General features: G+C 48.8%; 2 protein-coding genes across 2 annotated transcripts; one reads left to right on the forward strand and one right to left on the reverse strand.

Moving 5' to 3' along the window:
* Nucleotides 1-1371: 1371 nt before the first annotated feature.
* Nucleotides 1372-14013, reverse strand: SF3A2 (splicing factor 3a subunit 2). Its single transcript, XM_056844389.1, has 8 exons — nt 13873-14013; nt 12057-12128; nt 11917-11963; nt 7940-8049; nt 6442-6491; nt 4618-4758; nt 2306-2374; nt 1372-1707 (listed from the first exon to the last, which is right to left on the reverse strand). Exons 1-8 carry the CDS (start codon nt 13996-13998, stop codon nt 1372-1374), a joined length of 951 nt encoding a protein of 316 aa, XP_056700367.1. The 5' UTR covers nt 13999-14013.
* Nucleotides 14014-15881: 1868 nt separating this feature from the next.
* On the forward strand, nt 15882-23376 carry PLEKHJ1 (pleckstrin homology domain containing J1). The gene is made up of 6 exons (XM_056845340.1): nt 15882-15985; nt 17357-17424; nt 19149-19215; nt 20812-20902; nt 22199-22262; nt 23253-23376. Exons 1-6 carry the CDS (start codon nt 15892-15894, stop codon nt 23316-23318), a joined length of 450 nt encoding a protein of 149 aa, XP_056701318.1. The 5' UTR covers nt 15882-15891; the 3' UTR covers nt 23319-23376.

A 23376-nucleotide genomic window follows, 5' to 3' on the forward strand; every position in this document is an offset into this window, starting at 1 on the left:
CCAAAGAAGTCTTCTTCTGTTCTATTTTCGGCGCTTCCCTATCTCTAATCAGGCCTTTCTAAGAAGATGAAGGCCACCAAAATTCCAACCTCGGCTCCGAATCGGTTTTGTATGCCCCCTCCCCAAAACAGAATTGAAGAGGGGGACTGCCAATTGTCTCCTGATATGGACAGAGATGTCTCACCCACACTATCTCTTGAGTTTTAAAGATGGGCATTCTGAAAGAAACTGTATTGCATTATACGCAGAATGGAGAAGTTGCAACCTACTGGCATATTTAAAGTTATCTTGCAAGTGAGGGAGGGGACTGCTGATTTTGATGGCTTACAGAGTTTAGACAAATTAATGGGAGCAAAGGTCCGTTGATGGCTGTTAGCCAGGAGAGCTAAGCAAAACCTCCACGGTCAGACGCAGCGTACCTGTGAATATCTTTGGCAACAGGAGAAGACTCATTGGTCCCCTTGTATATCAGGCTGGGCACAGAATGCCAGACTAGATGGACCTTTGGTTTGATCCAACAGGTCTTTGCTTGGGGTGGGGAAACAGCCTTGCGGGGGCTTAGAAAAGGTGGGATTGAGCATTAACCTCACAGGACAAAGGGGAAATTCCCTTTTAGGAATTTAACATTGTGAAGTCGGGTTGCCAACCTCCAGGTAGTAGCTGGAGATCTCCTGCTATTACAACTGATCTCCAGCCGATAGAGATCAGTTCCCCTGGAGAAAATGGCTGCTTTGGCCATTGGACTCTATGGCATTGAAGTCCCTCCCCTCCCCAAACCCCACCCTCCTCAGGCTCTGCTGGGCCCTAAAAGTCACTACTTCTCCATGAAAGAATTGCTCAGGACACATGATGCTCTCCAATGAAGCCGCAATGGAGGGAAGAGTTACCTGTTGCGCTACAGGCATTGAACTCACTTGGCATGGTTGTGTTATCGTATTTGCAAACCGCCAGGCCGGAACAAAGAAGCATCAATCTCCCAACAGCTGAATCAATCTAGAAATTTTATCGCATTTCCCGAGGTCCGAATAAAGAAGAGGCATTTTGACACATATGTTTATGTCAGAGGGAATCTGTAAGGGAAGGGGGGGGGCACCTTTAAAAGCTAATGTTGGCTTTTGAAGTAAAAGCAGTGAAACAACCCGAGGTTCTGCCAGTGCTCCAGTTCCCCTGCTGAAGTGGCCGCATCGTCGTCAGATTTTGCCCACAGAGACAGGAGAACCACACAACGGAAACAAAAAAGGCTTTTTAATGAACTTACAAGATTGGGAACAAGAGTTGTGTGAATATATAGATTTCTAAAAGTGACGGCGAACGGGATCAACAGACAGCACCCAAACGGTGTCACAAAGAGTCCAGAAACGAGGGCGCTTCTCAGTTGGTCGGTGGAGGTGGCGGGATGCTTCCGGGCCCGTCCGTGGGAAGAGGGGGTCTGAGCATCGGGGGCATCGGAGCGGGAGGAGGGACGCCAGGAGCCGGCGGAAGCTGAGGTGGCCCCGGGGGTAAGGGCACAGGCCCAGTGGGGGGCGGCATGGGGGGCATAGCCATCCCCCCAGGGGGTGGGGGTGGGATGGAGTCTGGCAGCGGGGGTCTGGGGGGCAGGCCGTTCATGAGGGGGGGTGGCGGGGGCCTCTTCACGGTGGCGGGACCGGCGGGGATGGTCTGGGGAGTGGGGGGTTTCTCCATCTTGAAGTGGAACTGAAGGAAGAACTAGAAGACGGGGAAAGGGAGAGAAAAGAAAACTTAAGTCAACAGGGAGAGCCTGCTGGTTTATTTCATTCAAATCATTCAGCACACACACACACACACACACAGCAATCTCAGTTTTTGTTCCTGCGACAGCTTCTGATGATCAGGTAAAAATCAGTTTAAAATGCAGGCATGGCAGAAACTGCATGACAAAAATTGAAAAGCAGCTTCAAGCTGACGAACCTGGTGAACAAAAGACCCACGGAGGAGTTTTAAGAACAACTGGAAATTGTATTACGATTACGTGCTTTAAATTGTTTTTAAATCTGTAAAGGGAAGTTATTGAGTAATGCAATTAAGAAGAGTGATGATGAATGGAATGAAGGGGATTTAATTAGAGCAGAGCTTCCCAACTTTACCAGCATCAATTTACAGATTCTGCCTTGATGAAAGCCTCCATTTGCAGGGGCAATCTACCACGGAGCCAGATTACAGGGGACAAACAACAGGGAAACGGCCACTGCTGTCTCATGACCTGCTCACAAGCACCAGGGGCACCTGGTTAGCTGCTGCCGTAGCCAGGACTAGACGGACTCTGATCTAACTCAACGAGGATTACCTGTTTTGTTTCTCGGTTCCAGTGAGTCCAGAACTTGCTTTCGGCTTTGTCGATCTCTCTGCTGGGTACCTGGGGGAGACAGCGGTTATTTTTTCACCCTCTAATTTTATTTTTACTTATCCAAATTATATACTGAATGTAGATTGAAAGAAATGACCGACCAGGAGAAAAGATGCAAAAAAGGGTTAATTAAAACATAACTGTACAACCAGCTTTACACAGTTCAACAAAATGTTATTACCGTTCTAATAATGTATGAGCATTACTTGTGGGAAAAGGCATTTGCTGGAAAGTCAAGAGGAGTCAGATACAAGGTGACAAAAGAAAGCATTAGCACTTGCTTGGTATTTTGCTGATCTAATTTGAGAAGGTGCAGAAAAGAGCAACCAAAACAATCAGGGGGCTAGAGCAAGTGCCCTATGAGGAGCGGTTAAAACACTTAGGGCTGTTTAGCTTGGAAATAAGGCGGTTAAGGGGAGACATGACAGAGGTCTATAAAATTATGCATGGTATGGAGGGATTGGGCAGGGAGAAGCTTGTTTCCCTCTCTCATAATACTAGAACGTGGGGTCATCTGCTGGAGGAGAGGGGTATTCATGGCTACTAGGCAAAATGGATACTAGTCATGATGCATACCTATTCTCTCCAGAATCAGATGAGCATGCCTATTATATTAGGTGCTGTGGAACACAGGCAGGATAAATGCTGCTGCAGTCACCTTGTTTGTGGGCTTCCTAGAGGCACCTGGTTGGCCGCTGTGTGAACAGACTGCTGGACTTGATGGACCTGGGTCTGATCCAGCAGGGCCCTTCTTATGTTCTTTTGTAATTTGGGGAGTTAATTTTCTAAAATTGCTGGCTGACTGCAAACAAGACAGCTGCAGCAGCATTATCCTGCCTGTGTTCCACAGCACCGCATAGAATAGGCATGCTCCTCTCATGCTGGAGAGAAGAGGCATGCATCATGACTAGCATCCAGGTTGACTAGTAGCCATGAATACCCCTCTCCTCCATGAACATGTCCACTCCCCGCTTAAAACCTTCCAAGTTGGCAGCCATCACCACATCCTGAGGCAGGGAGTTCCAGCATTTAACTATGTTTGTTTTATTCTATCTCACCCTCTTGCCCAGTGTATTTTTAAATTGCCCCTCTTCTCCACTGCACCTGGGCTTCCCTGTTATCTGGCTCCACCTCCTGTGGCGGCAATTTTGTGGTTGGCTCCACCTCCTGCGGCAGCCATTTTGTGGCTGCGCCCACCACCCAGTGTCAGGATTCCAAAAGTGCCCACTGGTTGAAAATGTCTGGGAACCCCTGGTTAGGAAAACAAACACTCTGGGGAATGAAGCACAAGGAGAATGGACCTCTTTTATGTCAGCTTAACTCAAACAGATTCTCCTTTGCCAACTTTGATGGGGAATATATACTGCATTGGAGACTATTGCGCCAGTTAAGAACATAAGAAAGGCCCTGCTGGATAAGACCAAGGCCCATCAAGTCCAGCAGTCTGTTCACACAGTGGCCAACCAGGTGCCTCTGGGAAGCCCCCAAACAATACGAGAGCAGCAGCACCATCATGCCTGTGTTCCACAGCACCCAAAATAATAGGCATGCTCCTCTGATACTAGAGAGATAGGTATGCAGCATGACTAGTATCCATTCTAACTAATAGCCATGAATACCCCTCTCCTCCATAAACATGTCTACTCCCCTCTTAAAGCCCTCCAAGCTGGCAGCCATCACCACATCCTGGGGCAGGGAGTTCCACAATTTAACTATGCGTTGTGTGAAAAAATACTTCCTTTTATCTGTTTTGAATCTCTCACCCTCCAGCTTTAGCAGATGACCCTGTGTTCTAGTATTATGGGAGAGGGAGAAGACCAGTTTTTGCAGGTTGCCTTCCATGTTTGACTTCCAATGCTTTTCCAGTATTGCCCGATACGTGAAGCAGTTGAGTGATCAGGGAGTGTCCAGGCATGCCGCAGCAGCTGGGACTGCATGCCTCCCAGAACCCGACATGCAACAACATTTGATAACATCTTATCTGCTCGTTTGTTCGATAAGCTTTGCACTTATTCACAAACAACTCCCCCATCCTCAAACCCCCAGTCAAATTTCAAAGTCAAATGCAAAAGAAATCTGAAATCCAATCGGGGTGTGTGTGTGTCAATATTTAGCATCAAAAGGAAAACTCACTGGATTATTTTAAAAAATAATGATCCCTCCAGTCTTCTGCACCCACCAACCCCCCAAGCCATTCCCAGGCTCTGCCCAATCTCTGGCTCTCCTTTCTGTGATCCCCTCCCAGCAGTCACCTTGAAAGCGATGGTCTCGTAGGGCTCGGCCGCCATCAGGAGGTATTGCCAGCGCCGGTCCGGGGGCTCGATCCTCTGCTCGTACGCCGACATGAAGCGATGCCTGGGCATAATGCTCTCGGCAATCTCTGGATAGTCGATCTGCAGAGGGGCAGAAGCAGCAGGCAAGAGGAGGGGGTGGGTCTCTAGTTGATTAAGTTAATTGGGTATTTAGATCCCACTGTGCCTCCCTGACAGGAACCAAAGTGGCTTACGACGAAGATTCCCCCTCTTCCATTGTATCCTCACAACAACCCTGCAAGGCAGGTTAGGCTGAGAGTCTGCCACTGGGCCAAGGTCACCCAGTGGACATCCATGGCAGTGTGGGGATTTGAAGCTGGGATTCCCAGATCCTAATCGGATACTCTAACCCTGGCATGTCAAACATAAGAGGAGGGCAACAAAGATGGTGAGGGGTCTGGAGACCAAGACCTATGAGGAAAGCTTGAAGGAGCTGGGGATGTTTAGCCTGGAGAGGAGAAGACTGGGAGGGGATAAAATAACCATCTTCAAGTACTTGAAGGGCTGTCATATGGAGGGGGGTGCCGAGTTGTTTTCTGTTGCTCCAGAAGGTCGGACCAGAAGCAATGGGATGAAATTAAATCAGAAGAGTTTCCATCTAGACATTAGGAAGAACTTTTGAACAGTCAGAGCAGTTCCTCAGTGGAACAGGCTTCCTTGGGAGGTGGTGAGCTCTTCTTCCCTGGAGGTTTTGAAGCAGAGGCTAGATGGCCATCTGTCAGCAATGCTGTTTCTGTGACCTTAGGCAGATGATGAGAGGGAGGGTATCTTCTCCATCTTCTGGGCATGGAGTGGGGGTCACACTGGGGGTGTGGGGGGGAGGTAGTTGTGAATTTCCTGCATTATGCAGGGGGTTGGACTAGATGACCCTGGTAGTCCCTTCCAACTCTATGATTCTATGGGGGAGAGGCTGTGGCTCAGTGGTAGAGCATCTGCTTGGCATGCAGAAGGTCCCAGGTTCAATCCCCAGCATCTCCAGTTAAAGGGACTAGGCAAGCAGGTGATGGGAAAGACCTCTGCCTGAGACCCTGGAGGGCCGCTGCCGGTCTTAGACGACAATACTGACTTTGATGGTCTGATTCGGTATAAGGCAGCTTCATGTGTATGACTTCTATAAGGCCCGCGGGTCGGATCCAACCCCTTGAGAGCTCTTATCCAGCCCACGAGCCAGCCAAGGCAGCCACACACCCCATAACAAGACAAATGCAAACAGTAGTTTACAGTTCTGAAGACAAATACAAACGTTACTATAGTTTGTAGTTTTTACAAAAACTACAAACAATAGCAACATTTGTTTCTTTAGAACATTTATTAGCTTCCTTTCTACCTTAGAGGAACAAGGCAGCTTACAACATAAATAACAAAATACCAAAACAAAAACAAAAAAACCCCACTAGTTTAAAATCAGGTAATTTAAAACTGCCAGCAGCCAGAACTAATCAAATGCCATCATGAATAAAACTGTCTCCAGCTGCCGCCTAAATATCAAGAGTGAGCGGGCCAGGCACGCCTACCTGGGAAGTTGTCCCTTAACTGTGGGGCTGCCACTGTCTAATGTGCCTGCCAGATGATCTTCCCCGGGTGATGGGGAAGAGGGCATCTCCCTCTGATCCTAGTTCCTGGGCAGGACTGAATTTGCATTTTTCTAAACATCTGCACCATTTGATGGTTTTTCTGTGCCTGGCAGCCTGACACCGTAAGCAACGTTGGAGTCTGCACTGACCGGAGAAGAGCAGGTGAGAAGCCCCACGGTGAATCAAATACCTGGAAGAGAAGACTCTGCTGGCATGTCTCTGGATCCCTCTGTTTGGTCACTGAAAGGACAGGAAAGAAAGGCTGTGAAGGGAAGAACAACCCTGGGGTACCCGGCACTCACCATAAGGAGAGCTTCTGCATAAAACCCAACTCCCTGAGAATTTAAACTTTCAAAGAAGAAGAGCTGGTTTTTATAGGCTGACTTTCTCTACCACTTAAGGATCAAACCAGCTTACAGTCACCTTCCCTTCCCCTCCCCAAAACAGACACCCTGTGAGGTAGGTGGGGCTGAGAGAGCTCTAAGAGAGCTGTGACTAGCCCAAGGTCACCCAGCTGGCTTTGTGTGTAGGAGTGGGGAATAAAACCTGGTTCTCCAGATCAGACTCCACCGTTCCAAACCCCCGCTCTTAACCACTACACTACGCTGGCTCCCAAGCAAGCCAGTACATGCTGAAAGAAGGTACTCGGTTCTTGGACCTCCATGTCACTATGGCACCCAGAATAAGTTATGCAAAATCATAGACATTTGCATGATTGGTAGGGATTACAGAACCTAAGCCAGGGGGTTCCCCAACGTGGTGCCTGTGGGCACCACAGAGCCCACCAACACTTTTTTGGGTGCCCATAACGTGTTTTTAGAAAGTGGGCTGGGCCAGGTAGGGCTTTTGCCCAGCAAGGCTTTTCAGTAACTACTGGAGATTTGATTGACTGTGCAGACTTTTTTTTAAATGTAGCTTTGGCGGCAGCTGCCACCACAGCACAAGAATCTTTACTGTGTTACTGAAGTTAAGCTGCGGCAATCGTTTTGTGGCTGGCTCCGTCTCCTGCAGCAGCCATTTTGCGGCAGCCATTTTGTTGCTGTGCCCGCCATGTCATGTTGGAATTCCAAATGTGCTCGCAGGCTCAAAAAGGCCGGGGACTCCCTGGGCATACGCAGAGCTCGTTTTGTGTTGCTGCACCCCAACACCGCTCCCCCAGCAAGGGTTATGAGGCCTAGTTTGCTAGAAAGTAGATTCCTGTGAAGTGTGGTGTTGGAGGAGAGGGTTACGGATACCCTGGACTGCCAAAACAACAAATCAGTGGGTTCTAGATCAAATCAAGCCTGAACTGACCCGTAGAAGCTAAAATGACTAAACTGAGGCTGTCGTACTTTGATCGCAATATGACAAGACAAGAGTCACTAGAAAAGACAGTCATGCTAGGAAAAGTTGAGGGCAGCAGGAAAAGAGGAGGGCCCAACAAGAGATGGATTGATATCAATAAAGGCAGCCACAGCCCTCAATTTGCAAGACCTGAGCAAGGCTGTCAAAGACAGAACATTTTGGAGGACATTGATTCATAGGGTTCCCATGAGTCAGAAGTGACTTGACGGCACTTAACACACACAGTTTGCTACCACGATTTAAAACGGTGGTTCTCTCTGAACAAATAAGGTAAGCCCTTGGCGCAAGGCCCAAATGCAGCGTGAGTCAAAGGCCAAAGAAAGAGCAACTCGGCTGCCTCCTACCTTTGTAACCCGGCCGGCCGATTTTCACAAACTTCTTCACTTCGACTTTCACTTTCTCGGGAGCAGGCTGGGCCGGGGCTTCTTTGGCTTCCTTGGCAGCTCTCCGAGCTCTGGAAAAAAGAAGGGTGTGTGTGGGGGAAACCAGGTTGTGACTGAATGGCCCCCTGGGTAGGGTTGCCAACCTCCAGGTAATAGCTGGAGATCTCCCACTATTACAACTGATCTCCGGCCGATAGAGATCAGCTCACCTGGAGAAAATGGCCGCTTTGCCAATTGGACTCTATGGCATTGAAGCCCCTCCCCAAACCCCGCCCTCCACAGGATCCACCCCAAAAATCTCCAGGTATTTCCCAAATTACAGCTGGCAACCGAGAGTCTGAATCGTTGTAGAGGACTGTCTACTATACAGCTGTGTAGTGGTTAGTGTCGGACTAGGAACTGGGAGACCCAGGTTCGAATCCCCATGCTGCCGTGGAAGCTTGCTGGATGACCACGGGCCAGTCACGCACCCCCTGCCACTCAGCTGGGCACCTGCCCCATTTAGCTCAATATTTATTTATTTATTCAATTTATACTCCCGCCCTCCCCAGCGAAAGGCCGGGCTGAGAGCAGCTCGCGTAAAACTCCGGTATACTTTAAAATAGACTTATACATTAGAACAGAATATTGTCTGTGGACTCTCCGAGGGGAAAAAAGTCTTTCCTCCGCACCCATGATCCTTTTAACCAGAGGTGCCGCAGACCGAATATAAAAATAATAATAATTTATTTATATGGTCACTGATCAGCAAAAACAAACTAACTAACAAACAACAGCCACAATAGATAAGAAAACCACAACAGCTACTACTGCTACTACAAATAATCTAAACCTAAAAATTACAAATTACGTGTTATGAATAAAATTTATATAAACATCGTATAACTTGGTGTGACCCCCCCCCTTAATATTTTGAGTAATAAAGCATTTCTGCTACTCTTATCCTGTCAGGGTACGACGTATTTTAATAGCTGCAGCACAGAACTTGGTAGTCAAGAGTGTAAACTGTGATTTTTCATCAGTTAAGAGCTTCTTAGCCAGAAACTCATCTGGTTGGTCAGGGCAAAGGGGAGAGAAACCTCCTGCGGACCTCTTGGTAGAACGAGCAGCGGATCAAGACATGTTCTGAAGTTTCTACATCCCCTGACCCACAAGGGCAAAGGCTTTCTGCTATAGGGACCTTCTTATATCTTCCCTCCAACACCATCCGAAGGTAAGACCTGGCACCCAGCGAGGATGAAAGCTTTCCTATCATTGATAAGTTCTAACTGGGAAAGATGTGCTGCGGGGGAGACTGTGTACCTAGATTTTTCAGGTGATGGGGAAAATGGTGGTCTCCCAAGATCTGGGACTCCCTACATCAGGGGTGTCAAACTCAATTGTTACGAGGGCCGAATATAACATAAATGTCACTTGGCCGGACCGGGCCTCGCCAGTCCAGATTGAGAATGGGAGGGGCGGCTGCCTTGGCTGGCTTGTGGGCCGGATAAGAGCTCTCAAGGGGTTGGATCTGGCCCGTGGGCCTTATGTTTGACACCCCTGCCCTACATCATGCCAAGCGTTCTGCCTCCTGCTCCTAAGAAGCTCTCCCCCCTCAGATGCTGGGCTGCGGCCTGAGCCCTAACTGTGGAATTTTCTTTGCGCCTGGAGTCGGAGGCGGAACCTCGTCCCAGGTGTAAGATTAGCCTCAAGACACCCAACAAAAGCCTTCGAACGAGAGAACAGACGTGCCACTGTCTGTGGAAAGGTCCGGCGCTCTCCCCTCCGCCCCAAGCCCTCCGAGACGATCTGGGGAGATGGCCTGTTATCAGGCGGGGGAGTCGGCGAGGGGGCTGGGAAACTGTTACTCCTGAGATGGAAACAAGGCTGCATCTTGCCAAAGAGACACACCGGCCTCCTTGTAGAGCTGGGGCTGGGTGCGTTTATTTATTTTATTTATTCATTTTTCGATTTCTATTCCACTTTCTGTCCGCAGTCAAGGCCGGGCTCAGGGCGGCTAACATCAGCCTAAGACAATGCACAATATGATAAAAGCCACAATGCAATAAACCTTAAGAAATTTCAAAAAGGATGTGGACAGAACGGAGTGGGTGCAAAGAAGAGCAACGAGGATGATCAGGGGCCTGGAGACCAAGCCCTACGAGGAATGGCTGAGGGAGTTGGGAATGTCTAGTCTGGAGAAGAGGAGGTTGAGGTGGGACATGGGGGGTTACCACACTTTGTATTCCCAGCGATGTATTAAGAGTTTGAAAATGTTGTAAAAAACATCGCTTTAAAAGGGTTTTTGGATACCATGGCTTATAAACGGTTGGAAGACGTCTTCACAGCTAAAGGGGCCAAATAAAGTGCGAACAGTATTTTTTATAACATTTTCAAACTCTTAATACATTGGTGGGAATACAAGTGCGGTAACCCCCATGATCGCTCTCTTTAAGTGTTTTAAGGGCTGTCACTTAGAGGAGGGCAGGGAGCTGTTCCTGTTGGCAGCAGAGGAGAGGACTCGCAATAATAGGTTCAAATTGCGGGAGGAAAGGTACCGGTTGGATATTAGGAAAACGTTTTTTACAGTAAGAGTTGTTCGACAGTGGGATCGGCTAACTAGGGAGGTGTTGAGCTCCCCCTCAATTGGCGGTCTTGAAGCAGAGGCTGGACAAGCACTTGTCAGGGATGCTCTAGGGCGGCTGATCCTGAATTAAGCAGGGGGGTTGGACTAGGTGGCCTGTATGGCCCTTTCCAACTCTATGATTCTATAAGTTTTAAAACTGGTTCCCAATCATCAATTAAAAATTTAAACAAGCATCACTCACTGCAAGAGTATAGGGCAACGCCGGGCCTGGAAAAGCAGTCAAAGGTGGAGGGGAGGGAGGCCAGCACTGATGACAAACCGTTGGTAAACCTCTGCTGCCCTCAACCATAGGCCTGGCAGAATATCTCCATCTTACTGGCCCTACAGAATTCCTTATGGTCCTGCAGGGCCCTGGTCTCACTGGAGAGAATTCCACCAGGCTGGGGCCAGGGCAGAAAAACCCGTGGTCCTAGCTGAGGACAGCTGGATGCTCTTTGGCCCAAGGACCACCGGTAGATTGTTATTAACAGAACGTAAAGCTGAGGGGGGGAACCAGGAGAGACGGTCCCGTTTCTGGGTTTTGAGGCATCCCTTGCTTCTTGTAAGAGTCTTGGTGGGGGGAGCATCTGAAGAGAGCCACTATATAGCCTTCTAGATTTCCACATGAGAACATAACAAAAGGCCATGCTGGATCAGACCAAGGTCCATCAAGTCCAGCAGTCTGTTCACACAGTGGCCAACCAGGTGCCTCTAGGAAGCCCACAAGCAAGATGGCTGCAGAAGCATTATCCTGCCCATCAAGTCCAGCAGTCTGTTCAAACAGTGGCCAATAAGGTGCCTCTAGGAAGTACTTGAAGATGGTTATCATATCCCCTCTCAGTCTTCTCCTCTTCAGGCTAAATATACCCAGCTTCTTTGACCTTTCCTCCTAGGACTTGGTCTCCAGGCATCTTTGTTGCCCTCCTCTGGAAACGTTCCAGCTTCTCTACATCCTTCTTAAATTGCAGTGCCCAAAACTGAACACAGTACTCTAGGGCTGTTACCGCACTTGTATTCCCAGCGATGTATTAAGAGTTTGAAAATGTTATAAAAAATACTGTTCGCACTTTGTTTGGCCCCTTTAGCTGTGAAGACGTCTTCCAACCATTTAAAAGCCGTGGTATCCAAAAACCCTTTTAAAGCAATGTTTTTTACAATATTTTCAAACTCTTAATACATCGCTGGGAATACAAAGTGTGGTAACCCCCAATGTAAGGTCTAACCAAAGTAAAGCGATACCAACACTTGACTCCCCGTTCTGTGATCCATCCTGCAAGAAGAAAGGCAGAATAAACAGGGATCAGGTAATCATGCTCACGGGCTCACAACTTACAAATTGGTTTGGTGCTTTTTCCCCTGGGTATGTGCCAAGTAGCTTCCCTGCAGAAAGAGAAAAGCCGGAGAAAATTAACGGCAGCCCCAAATGGAAGGCGGGGCAGGGAAGGGCCCGGAGGCCCGGAAACAGACTCTCACCTCGTTGTTGTGCAGGGTCAGGCAAAGCTTGCATTCGTAAGAGCCCAAGTGATTTTTCATAAAATAGGGATCCTGGCAGAGAAATCAAAAGAAGAGTTCGCATTAAGTCATCACTCCCTGGCACTTAACAGGTTTCCAAAATGGGGAAGAAATTAATACACTGAAAAACCAGTATTTTTCTTTAAGTTTAATAGAAATATAGACATCAACAATAAACACAGTATACTTTAGAATGTACTGGGATATAAGGTATATTCACACCCAGGGTAGATAAACATGCTTATGTGGATATAATTGAACAATAGATAAGATTTGTGAAGCATTATTGTAATCCCCCATCCCACCCTACCCCCCCTTTTTTAAAATGTCCACTCCTTTCTTGAACACATGAAGCTGCCTTGTACTGAATCAGACCCTGGTTCCATCAAAGTCAGTATTGTCTACTCAGACCGGCAGCGGCTCTCCAGGGTCTCGGGCAGAGGTCTTTCACATCACCTACTGGCCTGGTCCCTTGCCTCTGGGTTGCTATCAGAGAGGAAGGTGGGGGGAGTTCAAATTTGGCCCAAATGCCTGTAACTCAGGGCCCCCCAGAGCAGTACCTGAGGGGGCCATGGCCTCTGCCACCACCTTTCCTGGAGCACGCCAAGTGTCTTTAGAAAGGAGGTGAGGCCAGGTGAGGCTTTTGCTCAGCAAAACATCTGACCGGCACCTGGAGATTTGATGGGCTGAACAGATTTTTAAAAACGTTTCTTTGGCAGCAGCTGCCACCACAACACAAGGATCTTGACTGTGCGACTGTGGCAGCCATTTTGGTAAGCTGCGGCAGCCATTTTGTGGCTGTACCCACTACGCCAGGGGTGGGGAACGTCAGGCCCGGGGGCCATTTAAGGCCCGCGAAACCATTTGGTCTGGCCCTTTGTGGGTCCTGGCAGATCTGTAGTTCAGAAGCATCTAAGACTGGTGATCCTCCCCCCTCCCGCGGACAGGAATAGCCTCTATTCAAGCCGGATGTATGTTTTGCTGAGAAAAGGCACCCTTTCCCCCCCTTGCAGAAGAGTCTTTAGCTATGGAGCTGCTAGGACCGCCGAAGAAACTGTGTTAACCCTTTCCCACCAGGCCATGGATAAATGTATTCCCGGTTGGATGCCTGCCTGCTTGCCCATGCCAGGGGAGGGGTGTCATCTGCGGCAGCTGCCTGCTTGGGGCTTGGTTGGCTAATTTTTAAGTTGATAATTTTGTATGGCCCGCGAATGATGTTATAAATATCCAAATGGCCCCTGGCAGAAAAAAGGTTCCCCACCCCTGCACTACGCTGTGCCAGAATTCCAATGGTGTCCACCGGCTCAAAGAGCTGATTCTTCAAACATATCAAAAAAGAACTATTGCTCTGGTATTCCTCAGTCGTTTCAGCTGATACTGTTTGTTGGATTTCTACAAATGCCTTTCACTAATTATTTGACACGTACATTCTAGGTTGAGTTTACTGTTCTGTGATGCTAAAGGATCAATCTCTATGCAAGCAAAGTAAAAACGCAAAAAACAGACATGGAGAGTTCAGAACTAGCTTTTTCTCCTCCTATAGGATCAGCATGATTCTTACATAACCATTGAGTAATGTTGTTTTATTGTAAGTGCTTTATTTGTCACCCTGAATGTGCCAATGAGAGTCTAGAAAATAAGATATAAGTAAATTAAGTATTTAAAAATGTACACATTAAATGTAAGAAATAAAGGCCTGGTCTTCAATCCAGTGTTTATGACATTCCGTCAGCTACAAGTGATCCTTCCTGTCTTCCACACCATACAAGAAACCCACCTTGTTGATATCGATCGTTTCCAACGCCAGCTGCCTTAGCCTCTCTCTGCGGTCTCGGTTGCTCTCTGATGCCGAGGCAACGCCTCCGCTTCCCGTTTTACCTCCCGGACGGTGTTGAAAATCCATGGCTGATGCTTTTGTGTTTCACAGAGAAAAGACTGAGTAGGGAGAAAAAGAGTAACCTTTAAGCCATCTAGCTCAGGTAAAGTTGGTTTTAAATGATGAATATGAGAACAGTCCTGCTGGGTCAGACTATTGAGTTTATCTCGTCCTGCATCTTGTTCCACACAGTGGCCAACTAACTACCTCAGCATCAAGTTGCCTCTTAGCTCTGGTATTCAGATGTTTAATGCCTCTGGATGTGGAGGTTCCCTTCAGTCATCATTACAGGTTACTCCAAGGTTCGTTATCATTAACACATTGGGAAGCCTACATTGCAGCGCAGAGGTTACAGGATTAGGCTGTGAGAGATCCACATTCAAACACCCACTCCAGCTTGAAATTCTCTGGGTGGCTGTGGGCCAGATGATCTCTCTCTCTCTCTCAGCCACCTCACAGGGTTGTGACATAGATAAGACAAAGAACGCTGCCCTCAGATACTTGAAGGAAAAATGAGACATCAACCTAAAGCAGATAGCCTGTCAAGAGTCTGTCACCTGGTTGCCTTTAGGGAACTTTGTTTATTTAATTATTTTCATTACTCATTCATCCTTCTCACTGGGACTCAAGTATGACAACTGCCTCTGGGAGACCAGGCTGCCAGTAATGTAGCGGAGTTTGGCCTCCCTTAACTCACAGTCTTCACTTTTGTGGGCATGCACAGGTTGGCAGTACAGGTACCAACCTCCAGGTAGGACCTGGAGACCTTCTGGGAATTACACCTGGCCACCAGCCCAAAGAGAAGTCCCTGTCTCTCCCCACGTCTTTATTTAGGTTGACTACTAGGTGGGCGGAATATCTGCTCTTTGATTATTTCTCATTGGTCCTGCGTACTAGATACACCACGAGGAGCATCATTTTATGCATTTATGTAGCGATTTTATCAATGGCTGATATTTACGGGGCTTATTTATATTGATAAACAAATGGTTATAATGCATTTTATTGAATTTAATGTGTGGACTCTGCTGTAAGGCGCTCTGACCTTTTGTCGGGGAGAGCGATAGATAAGAAAACAATAAATAAATGGCTGCACCCCGCCCAAATCTCCAGGAACGTCCCAGGCTGGAGGTGGCAACTCGAGCTGGCAGGCGGGGAGAAGGGAATATCCTTAATGAGGACTAGCAGACTGGATAAGAATATTGCAAAGGGATAGAGGGGCGCGCTCCCCCCAGCCAGAGCCCCCTCCCCACCAAAGTTGTTCCTTCCCCCAGCCAAAGCCCCCCTCCTCAGACAAAGCCCCCTCCCCAGCCAGAGCCCCCTCCCCACCAAAGTTGTTCCTTCCCCCAGCCAAAGCCCCCCTCCTCAGACAAAGCCCCCTCCCCAGCCAGAGCCCCCCCTCCCCAACCAAAGTTGTTCCTTCCTCCTCCCCAGCCCCCACAACCAAAGATGGTCCTTCCCCCAGCCAAAGCCCCCCTCCTCAGACAAAGACCCCTCCCAAACCAAAGTCGTTCCTTCCCCCTCCCCAGCTTCCCCTCCCGAACCAAAGTTGTTCCTTCCCCCAGCCAAAGCCCCCCTCCTCAGACAAAGCCCCCTCCCCAGCCAGAGCCCCTCCCCCACCAAAGTCGTTCCTTCCCCCAGCCAGAGCCCCCCCCCCCCTCACCTGCCTCTCCCGCCTCTTTCCGCTTCCAACAGCGGCACGGAGCAAACCACACGCCGAGAGCGCCCACTTCCGGGTCCGCTCAGCGGCACTTCCGGCCGAAGCCGGGCAGGGGTGCGGAAGGGGCGGGGGAAGAGCAGGAAGAGGCGGGGCCCGCGGCCCGCAAACCGGAAGGAGAGGGCGAGCGCGCGCGAGCCCTGGCGCGGGCGGCGGCGGCGGGACCACCGAGAGCGGGGCGGCCAGAAGGGCGCGGGGCGGCGATGCGCTACAACGAGCGGGAGCTGCTCTCGCTGTCGCGGCAGCCGGCCGAGAAGGCGGCCGAGGTCCTCATGCGGGCCCCCAAGAAGGGAAGCGGTGAGGGGAGGGGCGGCGTGACGTCACGGGGACCCCCGGATGTGCCCCCGCCCCACGCTTCCGGCCGCGCCGGGCCAGAGACCCGCGGCCGCGGAAGTGACTGGGCCTCAGCGGGAAGGGGGGCGGGGGGGGGAGAGCCAGAGCTGGAGAAGTGAGCAGTTTCTGGCAGGGGTGGGGGAGCTTTCGTGAGCCATTATACTATGCACACTAATAAGCTGTGCGTATATGGCCCACTTAATAGTATATGCTATTAGTATGCATACTAATATTTAATAATCATAATATATTACAACATATAACGTATACTCACGAAAGCTTATTCAGTATAATATACAGCTCACTTCCTCAGATACTTTCTAGCTGTTCCTGAAAGCTCATTAAGTATAATATATAGCAAATTCCAATACCTTTATTGGCATAAAGGTAAAGGTCCCCTGGGCAAGCACGGGGTCATTCCTGACCCATGGGGTGACGTCACATCCCGACGTTTCCTAGGCAGACTTTGTTTACGGGGTGTTTTGCCAGTGCCTTCCCCAGTCGTCTCCCTTTTACCCCCAGCAAGCTGGGTGCTCCTTTTACCGACCTCGGAAGGATGGAAGGCTGAGTCAACCTTGAGCTGGCTGCCTGCAACCGACTTCCGTTGGGATCACACTCAGGTCATGAGCAGAGCTTGGACTGCAGTACTGCAGCTGACCACTCTGCGCCACGGGGCTCCTTTTTGGCATATCATATAATTGGCATACCTTTATTGGCATACCATATAACATATATTATGTGTGTGTGTGTAAAGTGCCGTCAAGTCGCAGCCGACTTATGGTGACCCCTTTTGGGGGTTTTCATGGCAAGAGACTAACAGAGGTGGTTTGCCAGTTCCTTCCTCTAACATATATGGTATGCCAATAAAGGTATTAAAATATAATATATAACATATATTATACTCACGAAAGCTTACTAAGTATAACATATAGCATATATTTGTTTGCCTAAAAGGGATTAATTTGTTTGCTTAAAAGGTCTTCTGCCACCACCTCATTTGCTGCTTGCCTTTATAATAGGCTGTGTAAATACTAGGTGCTGCTTGGCATCACTGACATGTGGGCGCCATTGATTGCACTAACAATAATAATGACGTCTGCCAGCATTACTATCCCTCAATTATTATTTCTTTCCCTCCTCCTCCTCCCCCCATGTTGTGGCCATCCTCCTCCAGCCCCTAGAGAGGAATTGGTTGGGAGCTCTGAGTCTTCTGCCCAGTGGACTCAGTTGCCCCTTTATCTGTGGAGTTTGTGTTTTTTTTGCTGCTTTGCTTTTCCGAGCCCTGGGCTGATAAGCATACCGATGACTCAGTGGCTCCTTCTCTCTTCTTTGCAGTACTGAAGAAGCGCCTTGTGAAGCTGGTTGTCAATTTTCTTTTTTATTTCCGAACGGACGAAGCGGAGGTAAAATGGCACTTACCCACTCTTGCGGTTGTTCATAGCAAGAAGTGCCTTTGAGGCATCATTCAGTTAGCGGTGGCATGTTTACAATGCCTGCAGTTTGGTGCAGTGGTTAGATTCTTAGACTTACAACTGTAGAGACTTGGGTTCAAATCCCCACTTAGCTATGAAGCAAGCTGGATGACCTTGACTAGCCACCAATAGAGCAGGTCAAGACTTTTAAATATTTGGGTCTCACTTTTAACTACAATTTAACATGGACAAATCACGGAAACAATGTCATCAACTTAGCTAAATATTCAGCATCACAGATTAAACGATTTTTTTACTTAAAAGGGAACCAATATGTACCTGCAGCTATTCATGTTTTTACAGTTAAGATTTTGGCGCAACTACTGTATGGAATACCTGTCTGGATAGAAGCATTGAATAAAAATTTGTAAGCAGTACAGACTTCCTTCCTCCGCCAAATACTAGGACTTCCTAGTTGCGTCCCATTCCAATCTATCCTTAGTGAAACTGGAATGATGACTTTAGAGACCAAAGCTTGGCTCTTAACTTTTAAATACTGGATTAAGATTCATTTTTCTCCAAATGAAAATCATCTTACTCCCTTTTTATTAAAAGAAGCTGCAGATACAGAGTGGTTCACGCTTATCCCACACAAACTGCAAACCTTGGGATTAGATATAGACAATTTATTGATGCTGGACAGCCAAACCATTTTCCGAGTTATTAAGCAAAGACTACTTGACCATGAAAGACAAACAGTCCTGCCTGCAACTCCTTTATCTTGTTCTTCATCCAAATCGGGTCTTTCTGCCAATTTTGGATTCCTCCAGGATTGCTTCTACTTTCTAAGTGATCCTTCCCTCCGCAGGGCCTTTATGCTAGCTACACTAAACGCCTTCCCGTCGGCGGTTTTACTCGGGAGATTTCGTGGTACCCCTTTGGAAAAGAGAATTTGTGGCTGTGGCTTGAATCAGATAGACTCCATTTATCATATTTTATTGGAATGTGAAATGTTACGTACTAAATTTTTAATGCCATCAATTTTGGATAGGAACTCTTCCCCCCACTCTTTGTTTAGACTTTTACTGAACGGGTATGATCCAGAAACTACAAAAATAGTAGCTATGTTTTTGAAGCAAGCTCTAATGATAAAAATCAAACAAAAAATATAATAGCTGCTGTTCCGGTTACTTGTAGACACTCGTTTTCTATATATACCTTATATTCACTGTACTCCGGCATACCTCATTTTATTCATATCTATTGCTACAGAATTTGATATTGATGTTTTTATCATTTGTCAAATTCTGGAATACCTTGTACCATTTGTTATGCCAATAAAGGTTTTTGAATTGAATTGAATTGACCTTGACTAGCCACCCACCCCTCTCTCTTCTTCCTCTACCTCACAGGATTGTTGTGAGGATAAATATGGAGGACTTATGTCACTCTAAGCTCCTTAGAGAAAAGCAGAATTTAAAAAATTGTCATAGGGAGAGATTTATATGGTTTAACATACAGAGCTTGGAATTCTGGTTCCTTTAGGGCGCTTGTGCACAGCCCCTCTGTGACATCAGAGTAGCTAAGCCAGAGAGGCCATGGGATCAGCATAAACTGGTGTCTATTAATACTAATAATTGTACCAAATTGAGATAAATAAACCTCCATTAAAACTGGCAGTCCATCTGAATCTCTCTCTCTGGGTCTGTCTGTAGCCTATTGGTGCTTTGCTGTTGGAACACTGCAGAATCCACCAAGAAGAAAACAATGTTTTTTCTATCGGTGAGTACTGGGGGAAGTGTGGGGAGGGAGAGAAGGGACTCAGGGATGTGTGTGTCACAGGACACCTTTCTGGGAAATGTGCGCAGTTTTCAGTGGAAAGGGATCGGGAGCCTTTGGTCTGAGGGAAGATGAATTGGTTGGTGGTCAGAGGGGCATGATTCCCTTTTGCACGATTTCTGTAGAGATGCAACAGAAGCACTTGCCACCATATGCGGCTGCCCGGTGTGATGCTGCATGAGTCACTGCTCTGGGTTGGCTTTCTTCCAGTCACACCTCAGTTCTGCAGTTTGCATGGAAGCACAAGAGACAGGCTCTGTGTAGCTGGGGTATAAGTTCTGGGAGTAAGAGCCAGCGTGGTGTAGTGGTAAGAGCGGAGGACTCTAACCTGGAGAAGCGGGTTTGATTCCCCCCTCCACATGAAGCCTGCTGGGTGACCTTGGGCTAGTCGCAGTTCTCTCTGGACTCTCTCAGTCCCACCTACCTCACAAGGTGTCTGTTGTGGGGAGGGGAAGGGAAGGTGATTGTAAGCCAGTTTGATTCTCTTTTAAAGGTAGAGGAAATCGGCATATAAAAACCAACTCTTCTGCCCGAAAGCAAAGGTGTTTGAGGAGAAAGCCAGTTGCAGTTCAGAAATGCACAGACTGTGGTTTTGTCTAGAATATTGGCATTGTAAAAGCTCAGCTGCCTATTTCCACCCATTAAACTCTGTTATGTGACAGGACATTTTCTTGAGGCCTGTTGGCCTCCGTATATCTAACACTAACAACATCCCATATGTGGACCACAGTGAGAGAGTCTTTACAACCCATTCCGGACTATTTTAACACAAAATTCCCACTGTTTATAATAAGTCTGCAGCTCTCCTGTGCTCAGTGCAAAAATTCCTATTAAAAATAAGTCTATAAGTGGGGAGAGGAAACTTGCCTCCCCCACAAGGAGCTTAGAACTTGAAGTCTAGGGGTAGGAGCTGGCCCGGCCTAGGACTAAATAAATGAGCCGTGACCTGGGTTCAGATCTTGCCACTGCCACAAATGCTTCTAGTGGCTTCTGGCCTGACTCTCAGCCTCAGTCCTTGCCCCTTAAAGGCCTGGAATAACAGTAGAAGAAGAAAAAGAGATGGTTTTTTATGTGCTGACTTCCTCTACCACTTAAGAATCAAACTGGTTTACAATCGCCTTTCCTTCCCCTCCCCACAGCAGACACCCTGTGAGGTAGGTGGGGCTGAGAGAACTCCAAGAGAACTGTGACTAGCTCAAGGTCACCCAGCTGGCTTCATGTGTAGGAGCGGGGAAACAAATCCAGTTCACCAGATTAGTGCCTGCCACTCATGTGTAGGAGCGGGGAAACCAACCCGGTTCTTCAGATTAGAATCCACCGCTCCACACCACCACTCTTAACCACTACAACACGCTGGCTCTCCTTACTGGCCTACCTTACAGGGCTGCAGTAAGGATTTGCAACAAGACGCCGTTTGCAAAACACTTTGAAAACGCTACAGAAAGGGGTCTAGCAATTGTATTCTCAGGCAGCTGAGGCACGCTGGAGGCATGTTTCACAAATGGGCGGGCGGGCGGGTGTTCGGCTTTGCCCTTCCAGGTTTCCTCGAAGAACCCGACAGGAAGTACTACTTTGAGTGCGACACGCCCGAGCAGTGCCAGGAGTGGATCGAGGTGCTGCGGAGAGCCAGGTGAGGCTGCCCGTCCTGGGCCTTCATTCTGGGGGAGGGAGAGTGGAGCTGCTCTTAATAGGAATTAATAAGGTCTTAATAGGAATCAGGAGGTTCAAAGACCAGACAAGCAGTTCTGCAAATGCAAAGATTTGCAGTGGTGGAGTGTTATTTTCTTCCTCGCCGTGGTAGCCCACCGTGCTCCCAACCCCTTCCCCCCACACACAGGCAAAAATTGGTCCAGGGGGACACTGGAGCAGGATTGGGAGGGCATTTCAGTCGCGCTGTGCTGTCAAAAATCCTAGCCTGGATCCGAGAGCCCCTTTCTTTAAAAACAGGAGGTTGAGGGAAAAGAGCTTTGAAGACTTTTCCAAGCAAAGAGCAGGGAAGGCCTGTATTGAGCATGCCTATTATATTAGGTGCTGTCGAGCACAGGCAGGACAATGTTGCTGCAGCTGTCTTGTTTGTGGACTTCCTAGAGCCACCTGGTTGGCCACTGTGTGAACAGACTGCTGGACTTGATGGGCCTGGGTCTGACCCAGCATGGCCTTTCTTATGTTCTTAAGGCCTCAGTTCCAGCAGAAGAGTCCCGAGGTTGGGGTTCCCTGTTCAAACAGAAGTACCGAAATCATAGTGAAAGGCTGGGGAGAAGCGTGTTCTTTGGGCAGGCTGTATATTTGCTTCTCCGAGCGATTGCTCCCTGGAACCCCCCACCTCCGTTTGTTACCCCCCCCCCCCAAGTCATGTAATCCCACCCTTCCTCCGAGGAGCTCAAGGTGACACACACCTAGAACCACCCCCAATTTTAAGTTCAGAACAACAACTCTGCAAGGTAGGCTAGGCGGAGCACAACTGTCCCAAGTGGCTTCATGGCAGATTTGCACGTGGCCCTCCCCGCTCGTGTTTCCACATGAAGTGCCTTACACTGAATCAGACCTTTGGTCTGTCAAAAGTCAGTATTGGCTACTCAGACCAGCAGCAGTTTTCAAGGATCTCGGGCGGAGGTCTTTCACATCACCTACTTGCCTGGTCCCTTTAACTGGAGATGCCGGGGATTGAACCTGGGACCTTCTGCATGCCGAGCAGAGGCTCTACCACTGAGCCATGGCCTCTCTCCAGGGTCTCAGGCAGAGGTCTTTCACATCACCTACTTGCCCAGTCCCTTTAGCTGGAGATGCCGGGAATTGAACCTGGGACCTTCCGCACGTCAAGCAGAGGCTCTGCCACTGAGCCACGGCCTGCTGCGTGGCTGATACTGTCCTCCACCCCACTTTCTCCCAGCCATGAGGTCAGCAGTTCTGTCTTTTCCACCCGCAGCTATGAGTTCATGCGAAGCAGCTTGATCTTCTATCGGAATGAGATCCAGAAGATGACGGGGAAGGTGAGGAGGGGCTTTGGGGGGCGTTCAGCAAAAGGGGCCTGAGCGGGAATGCCTGGCTGAACTGGCAACGCCATCCAGGAGAGGCAGGAAGCTGCCTTATACTGAATGAGACCCTTGGTCCATCAAAGTCAGTATTGTCTACTCAGACCGGCAGCGGCTCTCCTGGGTCTCAGGCAGAGGTCTTTCACATCACCTACTTGTCTGGTTCCTTTAACTGGAGATGCCGGGGATTGAACCTGGGACCTTCTGCATGCCAAGCAGATGCTCTACCACTGAGCCACGGCCCCTCCGTCTGTAAGTTACGACCTCCGAAGCGAGCAGCAAAATGCCCTGAGGTCTCCTGCTCGCTGAGCAGTGGGTGACTGGGCTATTCAGTGTGACAGCGCGCATGTAGGTAGAATGAAGTGAGCAGCAATCCGTATCTGGGAGGAAGCTGGAACGTGTCCAGAGGCGGGCAACAAAGATGGTGAGGGGTCTGGAGACCAAGTCCTATGAGGAAAGGTTGAAGGAGCTGGGTATGTTTAGCCTGGAGAGGAGAAGACTGAGAGGGGATATGATAACCATCTTCAAGTACTTGAAGGGCTGTCATAGAGAGGAGGGTGCAGAGTTGTTTTCTGTTGCCCCAGGTTGGACCAGAACTAATGGGTGGAAATTAGATCAAAAGTGTTTCCCTCTAGACATTAGGAAGAATGTTCTAACAGAGCTGTTCCTCAGTGGAATAGACTTCCTCGGGAGGTGGTAAGTGGTCCTTCCCTGGAGGTTTTGAAGCAGAGGCTAGATAGCGATCTGTCAGCAATGCTGATTCTGCGACCTTAGGCAGATGATGAGAGAGAGGGCATCTTGGCCATGTTCTGGGCATGGAGTAGGGGTCACTGGGTGTGTGTGTGGAGGGAGGGAGTTGTAAATTTCCCCCATTGGGCAGGGGGTTGGACTAGATGACCCTGGAGGACCCAGCTCTGTGATTCCTCTGCCCCTTTCTCTCGGCCACAGGATCCTTTGGAGCAGTACGGCATCTCCGGAGAAGCTCGTTTCCAGCTGGGCGCAGGGAAGCTGTGAGCCTGCAATGTCGGCTTATGTTTACCCCCCGCCCCCCGGTTGGCCAAGAGGACTGAAT

Source organism: Euleptes europaea, chromosome 2 (genome assembly GCF_029931775.1).
Source record: "Euleptes europaea isolate rEulEur1 chromosome 2, rEulEur1.hap1, whole genome shotgun sequence".
NCBI classification, from domain to species: domain Eukaryota; kingdom Metazoa; phylum Chordata; class Lepidosauria; order Squamata; family Sphaerodactylidae; genus Euleptes; species Euleptes europaea.